Source organism: Scomber japonicus, chromosome 4, assembly GCF_027409825.1.
Source record: "Scomber japonicus isolate fScoJap1 chromosome 4, fScoJap1.pri, whole genome shotgun sequence".
Lineage (NCBI taxonomy): Eukaryota > Metazoa > Chordata > Actinopteri > Scombriformes > Scombridae > Scomber > Scomber japonicus.
In genome coordinates this window covers 35,906,621-35,916,620 of record NC_070581.1, presented here as the reverse complement: position 1 = coordinate 35,916,620, position 10,000 = coordinate 35,906,621, and the positions used below count along the sequence as shown (strand labels likewise).

At 41.0% G+C, this 10,000-nt stretch overlaps 2 protein-coding genes across 2 annotated transcripts in view; one reads left to right on the top strand and one right to left on the bottom strand.

Annotated features, from left to right (window-relative positions):
* zgc:86609 (ER membrane protein complex subunit 3-like) overlaps nucleotides 1–4,744 on the top strand; it is an 8,264-nt gene extending 3,520 nt beyond the window's left edge. Inside the window, exons 6-9 of the mRNA XM_053317092.1 lie at nucleotides 2,616–2,697; nucleotides 2,980–3,059; nucleotides 3,492–3,574; nucleotides 3,764–4,744. Coding sequence (XP_053173067.1) covers nucleotides 2,616–2,697; nucleotides 2,980–3,059; nucleotides 3,492–3,574; nucleotides 3,764–3,892 — 374 coding nt within the window. The 3' untranslated portion in view covers nucleotides 3,893–4,744. The remainder of the gene's footprint in view (nucleotides 1–2,615; nucleotides 2,698–2,979; nucleotides 3,060–3,491; nucleotides 3,575–3,763) is intronic.
* A 3,733-nt stretch (nucleotides 4,745–8,477) lies between these two features.
* usp11 (ubiquitin specific peptidase 11) overlaps nucleotides 8,478–10,000 on the bottom strand; it is a 35,040-nt gene continuing 33,517 nt past the window's right edge. Inside the window, exons 19-21 of the mRNA XM_053317075.1 lie at nucleotides 9,984–10,000; nucleotides 9,762–9,850; nucleotides 8,478–9,365 (exon numbers count right to left, since the gene is read on the bottom strand). The exon at nucleotides 9,984–10,000 is cut by the window's right edge and continues 99 nt beyond it. Coding sequence (XP_053173050.1) covers nucleotides 9,189–9,365; nucleotides 9,762–9,850; nucleotides 9,984–10,000 — 283 coding nt within the window. The 3' untranslated portion in view covers nucleotides 8,478–9,188. The remainder of the gene's footprint in view (nucleotides 9,366–9,761; nucleotides 9,851–9,983) is intronic.

Below are 10,000 nucleotides of genomic sequence, written 5' to 3'. Positions count from 1 at the left end.
TATGAGATTTGAGCGCAGTGTTCTAGTAGGTTCATAAGGTTCTATGAGCTGGGAGCACAGTGTTCTAGTAGGTTCATAAGGTTCTACGTGACCCTTGGAGCACCTTGTGGGAGGTGTTGTGGGAGTTTGGGTACCAGGGTCTCTGCTGCGAGCCACTGGGTCCCTATACAACCACTGTGAGAGATGTGTTCACATTCTCTGCAGTAAGTCAGACCTGGTCTCAGTGGGTGTTGGGCTCCATCAGGGCTGTCCCTGGTCTCTGATCCTGTTTGTGATCTTCATGGACAGAGTCTCAAGGTGCAGCCGGGGGGAGGAGAGTTCAGTTTGGGGACCTCAGAATCACCTCTCTGCTGTTTACAGTTGATGTTGTTCTGTTGGACTCTACAGGTGAAGTCCTCCAACAGGCTCTGGGACGGTTTGCAGCTGAATGTGAAGCGGTCGGGATGAGAGTCAGCACCTCCACATCTGAGCCCGAGTACTTACAGTAGTATTGCAGTACTTACAGTAGTATTGCAGTAGTATTTGCAGTACTTACAGTAGTATTTGCAGTACTTACAGTAGTATTGCCGTACTTACAGTAGTATTGCAGTAGTATTTGAAAGACGAAAATTTGAAGCCTACTCTTAAACATAGAGAGTCTGCTACCCCTTCTAATAGGTTCATAAGGTTCTATGAGCTGGGAGCACAGTGTTCTATTAGGTTCATAAGGTTCTGTGAGCTGGGAGCGCAGTGTTCTAGTAGGTTCATAAGGTTCTGTGAGCTGGGAGCGCAGTGTTCTAGTAGGTTCATAAGGTTCTATGAGCTGGGAGCGCAGTGTTCTAGTAGGTTCATAAGGTTCTACGTGACCCTTGGAGCACCTTGTGGGAGGTGTTGTGGGAGTTTGGGTACCAGGGTCTCTGCTGCGAGCCACTATACAACCACTGTGAGATCTGTGTTCACATTCTCTGCAGTAAGTCAGACCTGGTCTCAGTGGGTGTTGGGCTCCATCAGGGCTGTCCCTGGTCTCTGATCCTGTTTGTGAACTTCATGGACAGAGTCTCAAGGTGCAGCCGGGGGGGAGGAGAGAGTCCAGTTTGGGGACCTCAGAATCACCTCTCTGCTGATTACGGTTGATGTTGTTCTGTTGGACTCTACAGGTGAAGTCCTCCAACAGGCTCTGGGACGGTTTGCAGCTGAATGTGAAGCAGTCCGGATGAGAGTCAGCACCTCCAAATCTGAACCCGAGTACTTACAGTAGTATTGCAGTACTTACAGTAGTATTGCAGTAGTATTTGCAGTATTTACAGTAGTATTTGCAGTACTTACAGTACTATTTGCAGTACTTACAGTAGTATTGCAGTAGTATTTGAAAGACGAAAATTTGAAGCCTACTCTTAAACATAGAGAGTCTGCTACCCCTTCTAATAGGTTCATAAGGTTCTATGAGCTGGGAGCGCAGTGTTCTATTAGGTTCATAAGGTTCTGTGAGCTGGGAGCGCAGTGTTCTAGTAGGTTCATAAGGTTCTATGAGATTTGAGCGCAGTGTTCTAGTAGGTTCATAAGGTTCTATGAGCTGGGAGCACAGTGTTCTAGTAGGTTCATAAGGTTCTACGTGACCCTTGGAGCACCTTGTGGGAGGTGTTGTGGGAGTTTGGGTACCAGGGTCTCTGCTGCGAGCCACTGGGTCCCTATACAACCACTGTGAGAGATGTGTTCACATTCTCTGCAGTAAGTCAGACCTGGTCTCAGTGAGTGTTGGGCTCCGTCAGGGCTGTCCTTGGTCTCTGATCCTGTTTGTGATCTTCATGGACAGAGTCTCAAGGTGCAGCCGGGGGGAGGAGAGTTCAGTTTGGGGACCTCAGAATCACCTCTCTGCTGTTTACGGTTGATGTTGTTCTGTTGGACTCTACAGGTGAAGTCCTCCAACAGGCTCTGGGACGGTTTGCAGCTGAATGTGAAGCGGTCGGGATGAGAGTCAGCACCTCCAAATCTGAGCCCGAGTACTTACAGTAGTATTGCAGTACTTACAGTAGTATTGCAGTAGTATTTGCAGTACTTACAGTAGTATTGCAGTAGTATTTGAAAGATGAAAATTTGAAGCCTACTCTTAAACATAGAGAGTCTGCTACCCCTTCTAATAGGTTCATAAGGTTCTATGAGCTGGGAGCACAGTGTTCTAGTAGGTTCATAAGGTTCTATGAGCTGGGAGCGCAGTGTTCTATTAGGTTCATAAGGTTCTATGAGCTGGGAGCACAGTGTTCTAGTAGGTTCATAAGGTTCTATGAGCTGGGAGCACAGTGTTCTGGTAGGTTCATAAGGTTCTATGAGCTGGGAGCGCAGTGTTCTAGTAGGTTCATAAGGTTCTATGAGCTGGGAGCGCAGTGTTCTAGTAGGTTCATAAGGTTCTATGAGCTGGGAGCACAGTGTTCTAGTAGGTTCATAAGGTTCTATGAGCTGGGAGCACAGTGTTCTAGTAGGTTCATAAGGTTCTATGAGCTGGGAGCGGGTTAGCAGTGTTCTAATACAACTTTTACCAGTTCCTGATGTTTAACCTCAGAAAGAAAATAAAACTGTGAGATCCTGCAGGAAGTGATGTCATGTGTTTGTCTCTGATTGGTTGATGTATCGTCCTGCAGCTAAGGTGCCGTTTCCTCTGACGCTGAGGTTCAAGCCGATGTTACAGAGAGGCATCGACCTGCTGTCACTGGATGCATCCTGGTAACCACAGCACACACGAGTCCCTGATGTACCTGAACACAGCACACACACGAGTCCCTGATGTACCTGAACACAGCACACACACGAGTCCCTGATGTACCTGAACACAGCACACACACGAGTCCCTGATGTACCTGAACGCAGCACACACACACGAGTCCCTGATGTACCTGAACGCAGCACACACACGAGTCCCTGATGTACCTGAACACAGCACACACAAGTCCCTGATGTACCTGAACGCAGCGTGTGTAACAGCTCTGTGCTGATTGGTCTTTACAGGGTGAGCTCAGCGTCCTGGTACTTCCTCAACGTGTTTGGACTGAGAAGCATGTACAGTCTGATCCTGGGTCAGGACAACGGTCAGTCTGCACACACACACTCGGGGTCAGAGGTTAGGGTTCGGGGTCAGAGGTTAGGGTTCGGGGTCAGAGGTTAGGGTTCGGGGTCAGAGGTTAGGGTTCGGGGTCAGAGGTTAGAGGTTCGGGGTTAGAGGTTAGGGTTCGGGGTTAGAGGTTAGGGTTCGGGGTCAGGGGTCAGAGGTTAGGAAGTCATCGAGGGAGAAAACTAAACTGAATTTATCTGCAGTTCATTTTAGTTTTTATTTAGTTTTCATTTTATTTTAATTTCAGTTTACTAAATAATTTTTTCATTGCTAGTTTTAGTTAGTATATTATATATTATAGTAGTATATAGTATATTATATTAGTTACTATAGTAACCGTGCTCTACACACGTTCCAGTTTTTAAACTTTTCTTTAATTAAATTATTAAAATGAGTTTCTTGTTTGAAGCTGCCGACCAATCACGGATCATGCAGGACCAGATGACGGGCGCTGCCATGGCGATGCCCCCTGACCCCAACAAGGCCTTTAAGGTGAGGCGTTCTCAACCGTGGTTCCACCACGTTCCACCACGTTCATCACATATCTATAGAACCTGAACCCAGCAGAGACCCAGAACCTGCTCAGACTGTGTGTGTGTGTGTGTGTGTGTGTGTGTGTGTGTGTGTGTGTGTGTGTGTGTGTGTGTGTGTGTGTGTGTGTGTGTGTGTGTGTGTGTTCAGAGCGAGTGGGAGGCGCTGGAGATCGTAGAACATAAGTGGGCTCTGGAGAACGTGGAGGAGGAGCTGATGTCCAGAGACCTGAACTTTGGAACCTTCTTCAGCCAAGACATCAAGTCCACGATGTTCTAGACCGGCGAGGACCTGCTGGCTCCAGAACGTCTGAGTTCCACGTCTCTACACTAGAACCTGTTCTGGAGGTCTGAGAACACGGATCCACGTGTGAGGAACGTCTGTTTGCTGCCTCTGATCTTTTATTCACTGTCTGCCTTTTTTCAGCCTCCAAATGTAAAACATCAGATTTTGGCAGAACGTTGTGCCTTCAGGAACCTTTCACAGTGGAACCGAAACGTTCTAGTCCAAAGCTTCAGGAACCTTTCACAGTGGAACCGAAACCTTCTAGTCCAAAGCTTCAGGAACCTTTCACAGTGGAACCGAAACCTTCTAGTCCAAAGCTTCAGGAACCTTTCACAGTAGAACCGAAACCTTCTAGTCCAAAGCTTCAGGAACCTTTCACAGTGGAACCGAAACCTTCTAGTCCAAAGCTTCAGGAACCTTTCACAGTGGAACCGAAACCTTCTAGTCCAAAGCTTCAGGAACCTTTCACAGTAGAACCGAAACGTTCTAGTCCAAAGCTTCAGGAACCTTTCACAGTGGAACCGAAACGTTCCAAAGCTGCTTCCAGCTCTGTGGTTCTAGTCTTCACTTCATCAGATTTACATTTAGTTTAAGAATCAAACACATCTGTAGTTTTTACTGGAAATCTCTGAAATGATCCGTTACCATGACGACAAGAACACAGCTGATTTATTAACTTCACATGAACACAGATGATGATTAAATATATTTCTTGTAGTTTGACTCAAAGTCCACTTAGAAGCTTTTTCTGGAGCTTTCAGCCTCGTCAGTCGTCTGAAGAGTGAAACGTGAAAGTGAATATGTTTATATGTATTTATGTATTTATATGTACGTACATATATAAACTAATAAATGGACCTTGACTGAAGCTCAGATGTGTTTGGTGTGTTTTGTGATCAGCTGATGAACACGTTGGACCAGAGAGGTCCAGAGAGGTAAAAAGAGTCAGATCTTCTAATCTCCTCCTCTATTGATCCAAACCACTGATTTCATTCAGTTCACACTTTTATTCAATTTCCCAAAAACATACCAAAAAAAATGAAATTGCAAAATTACAATTTTCACAAGTTTACAAGATTATAAAACTGGTCCATAAGTGAAGAGAGAAGCACAGCACAATATGAGTTTATTAAGTTAAACCTGAGTTTAAGTTAAACCTGAGTTTATAAAGTTAAACCTGAGTTTATTAAGTTAAACCTGAGTTTATTAAGTTAAACCTGAGTTTATTAAGTTAAACCTGAGTTTATAAAGTTAAACCTGAGTTTATAAAGTTAAACCTGAGTTTATTAAACCTGAGTTTATAAAGTTAAACCTGAGTTTATAAAGTTAAACCTGAGTTTATTAAACCTGAGTTTATTAAGTTAAACCTGAGTTTATTAAACCTGAGTTTATAAAGTTAAACCTGAGTTAAGTTAAACCTGAGTTTATTAAACCTGAGTTAAGTTAAACCTGAGTTTATAAAGTTAAACCTGAGTTTATAAAGTTAAACCTGAGTTAAGTTAAACCTGAGTTTATTAAACCTGAGTTTATTAAACCTGAGTTTATAAAGTTAAACCTGAGTTTATTAAACCTGAGTTTATAAAGTTAAACCTGAGTTTATAAAGTTAAACCTGAGTTTATTAAACCTGAGTTTATAAAGTTAAACCTGAGTTTATTAAACCTGAGTTTATTAAACCTGAGTTAAGTTAAACCTGAGTTTATAAAGTTAAACCTGAGTTTATAAAGTTAAACCTGAGTTTATAAAGTTAAACCTGAGTTTATAAAGTTAAACCTGAGTTTATAAAGTTAAACCTGAGTTTATTAAACCTGAGTTTATAAAGTTAAACCTGAGTTTATTAAACCTGAGTTTATTAAACCTGAGTTTATTAAGTTAAACCTGAGTTTATTAAACCTGAGTTTATAAAACCTGAGTTTATAAAGTTAAACCTGAGTTTATTAAGTTAAACCTGAGTTTATTAAACCTGAGTTTATAAAGTTAAACCTGAGTTTATTAAACCTGAGTTTATAAAGTTAAACCTGAGTTTATTAAGTCAAACCTGAGTTTATTAAACCTGAGTTTATAAAGTTAAACCTGAGTTTATAAAGTTAAACCTGAGTTTATTAAGTTAAACCTGAGTTTATAAAGTTAAACCTGAGTTTATAAAGTTAAACCTGAGTTTATTAAGTTAAACCTGAGTTTATTAAACCTGAGTTTATAAAGTTAAACCTGAGTTTATTAAACCTGAGTTTATAAAGTTAAACCTGAGTTTATTAAGTCAAACCTGAGTTTATTAAACCTGAGTTTATAAAGTTAAACCTGAGTTTATAAAGTTAAACCTGAGTTTATTAAGTTAAACCTGAGTTTATAAAGTTAAACCTGAGTTTATTAAGTTAAACCTGAGTTTATTAAACCTGAGTTTATAAAGTTAAACCTGAGTTTATTAAACCTGAGTTTATAAAGTTAAACCTGAGTTTATAAAGTTAAACCTGAGTTTATAAAGTTAAACCTGAGTTTATTAAACCTGAGTTTATAAAGTTAAACCTGAGTTTATTAAACCTGAGTTTATAAAGTTAAACCTGAGTTTATAAAGTTAAACCTGAGTTTATTAAACCTGAGTTTATAAAGTTAAACCTGAGTTTATAAAGTTAAACCTGAGTTTATAAAGTTAAACCTGAGTTTATTAAACCTGAGTTTATAAAGTTAAACCTGAGTTTATTAAACCTGAGTTTATAAAGTTAAACCTGAGTTTATTAAACCTGAGTTTATAAAGTTAAACCTGAGTTTATTAAACCTGAGTTTATAAAGTTAAACCTGAGTTTATAAAGGGTTAGGAAAGAGAGAACTGACCTCGGCTTCGTTGCTGATGAATAAACTAATAAATGGACCTTGACTGAATGTGTTTGGTGTGTTTTGTGATCAGCTGATGACCTTTGACCCTTTTTACCGCCACATTCACCGCTCCGGGCTGAAGGGTCCGCTCCGCGCTGAAGGGTCCAACGTGTTTGAAGACATTAAAAACGCAGATTGAGAATTTTATTCCAGTTTTTTTGCATCTTCTAATCTCCTCCTCCTCGATTAACCAAACCACTGACTTCATTCAGTCACACTTTTATTTTATTTTTTTTAAAACTTTTATTAAATTTTCCAAAAACATACAAAAAAAAAATGAAATTGCAAAATTACAATTTTCACAAGTTTACAAGTTTACAAGTTTATAAGACTGGTCCATAAGTGAAGAGAGAAGCACAATATAAAAGTCCATCTGTCAGATTCCCATCATGTGTTCAGGTAGTTCAGATCCAAACTGAATTTAACTCCAAGACGTTTCAATGTTCACACTTTTAACCTTTTAACTTCTTCAACGCCACTAAATACACTCCCTGGTAGAAAAGTGGTGAATAAAATAAAGTCAACTCTGTTTATTTATGGCGTCGAACACGTTGGAGCCTTTAGTCCAGAGCGGTGAACGAGTCTCTCAGAGTTGAAACCAGGATGAGAGACCATGAGGACCAGGACTGGACCAGAGCCGGGCCATATGGACTAAATCAAGTATCACGGTATATCTCGGTATGGATGATGTAGAGATGACTCTCGATGCTTTCACTAAACATTTACACTTTGAAATGTTTGATAAATAATCATCAGTGATGTTATAATGACAAAGTGAAACAGACTCGTGTCCAACGCGGCACCAGGATTGAATTTTAATATTTAATTGGTCATCCGTCACCACTTCCTGTCTTCCCCGGTCCGTGTATGTTCTGGTATTTGGATTTTCCGTTCAGGAATGGGAATTAAAAAACAAAAAACGACTGATTTATTTGATTTTCGTTTTGAAATACAAAAACAAAAATTGAATTACACTGCATTTTTCTTTCATTTTCATTTTCTATTTCACATAACAAAAATAAATTCACTAGTCAACAGGAACGAAACAACGGACCAAAAACAACCATGTATTCATAATCTCGCACCGGAAGCTTGGCAAGAGCGCACGTCCAGGAGCGCACGTCCAGGAGTGAGACAGTTAAGGAGAGAAGCTAATGACGGAGACTTCGAAGAGGAAAATGGACCAGTATGTCGTGTTCAGAAAGAGCAAGAGAGTTTTTATCTCAAGAATCATCCCGGTCCAGTCTTCTAGGGTAGTTATTTATTTAAAGTTCGGTTAGTAGAGAGAGACAGGAAACAGGAGACTCTCGGGTTCTCTACCCAGACTGCTCCTGGTCCTGGTCTCCATGCTGGGTCAGACTGCTCCTGGTCCTGGTCTCCATGCTGGGTCAGACTGCTCCTGGTCCTGGTCTCCATGCTGGGTCAGACTGCTCCTGGTCCTGGTCTCCATGCTGGGTCAGACTGCTCCTGGTCCTGGTCTCCATGCTGGGTCAGACTGCTCCTGGTCCTGGTCTCCATGCTGGGTCAGACTCAGTAACTCGAGGCGTCATCGTGATAATCGTCATTTTATTCAAAAGATTCAAAAAGTACAATAAAATATTTTCATCTGATATTTGACAGGAAGACCAAAGAAAGCCCCCCCCCCCACCCTCCAGCCCCCCCCCGCTCCCCCTACCCCCCCCCCCCCCCTTCCTCCCCCCCGCTCGGCCAGCAATGATAATAATAATTATACATTTCTTACAATAGAAAAATACTGTACACAGCCGTTAGGAGCCGGAGCCTCTCGTTCTGTGTCTGATACAAATATCATCTATAAATATGAAAATAAGCTTCGTCCTGCAGCAGCGATCCGAATCAGCGCTAATCATTCCTTACAAAAATAAATACCAGGAGAAAAAAACCAAAATATACAAAGAGTGAATCACCGTCAGCTTTGTTCACGTTGAAATCAAATAATCCGATAAATCAGTTTCCACCTCGAGAGTCAACGATTAAAATCAGGTCTCCGTGTTTCAAAGGTTGAATTTAAACTGAAGAACAAACTTTAAAATATCTGAAAGTTGAAAAATAATTACAGTTAAATTTAATGAAATCGTCCAATTAATAATTATTTAGTTTCTTAACAGGAAGAAAAAGTTTAGTTTTAATGTTTTTGTGTTTTATTTTATTTTATATATTTATGAAGTTAAAAGACTTCAAACGCTTCAACGATCAGAAGAAGAACAAATGTGACGTTAATCTTTTTATATTTATTGTTTTAATTATTAAACCGACCGATAGAGAACCAGCTGAGACTGAGATCAGTGAATCTGCCGCGAGGCGTTCAAGTGTTGCTGGAAAATCAGAAAAATCTAAAACATAGAAGAAAACTTAAAAAGACGTAAAAAGAGGAAAGGCTCCGATGAAGCCTCCGCGCTTCCTTCAGTCCGTTTCCATGGTGACGGAGGAGGCGGCGCCCAGCTCTGCGTCCTCATCTTTGCAGGAAGTGATGTCGTTGGCGGCCTGCGAGGAGGAGGCGGGGCTTGTGCTAGGCGCGGGCAGAGTGGGTTTCCTGATCTTATCCTGGCGATGATAGAACAGCACGTAGGCAGCGTTGGTCTGCAGGGAGAATAACGTAAGAATAACGTTAGCATAATGTTAGTGTAACGTAAGAATAACGTTAGCATAACGTAAGAGTAACGTTAGCGTAACGTTAGTGTAACGTAAGAATAACGTTAGCATAACGTAAGAATAACGTTAGCGTAACGTAAGAATAACGTTAGCATAACTTAAGAGTAACGTAAGAGACACGTTAGCATAACGTAAGAGTAACGTTAGCATAATGTAAGAGTAACGTTAGCATAACGTAAGAGTAACGTTAGCATAATGTAAGAGTAACATTAGCATAACGTAAGAGTAACGTTAGCATAATGTAAGAGTAACGTTAGAATAACGAAGGTACAGAGAAGGTAGAGGTGTGTGTGTGCGTGTGCGTGTGCGTGTGTGTGTGCTCACCATGATCTGGTCCTCTCCAGCGTACGTAACCTTGCTGTCATCAAAGTAATACCACTGACTGTTATCCTTGTTGCGCGCGTAGCTGGTGTCTGAAAACACACACACACCAGTTAACAGGAAGTTAACAGGAAGTAAACAGGAAGTACACAGGAAGTAAACAGGAAGTAAACAGGAAGTTGCCCCTCAGACAGTATTTTTTCTACTTTTCGTCTAAAGTCTCACAATGTCCGTCTCTGAGT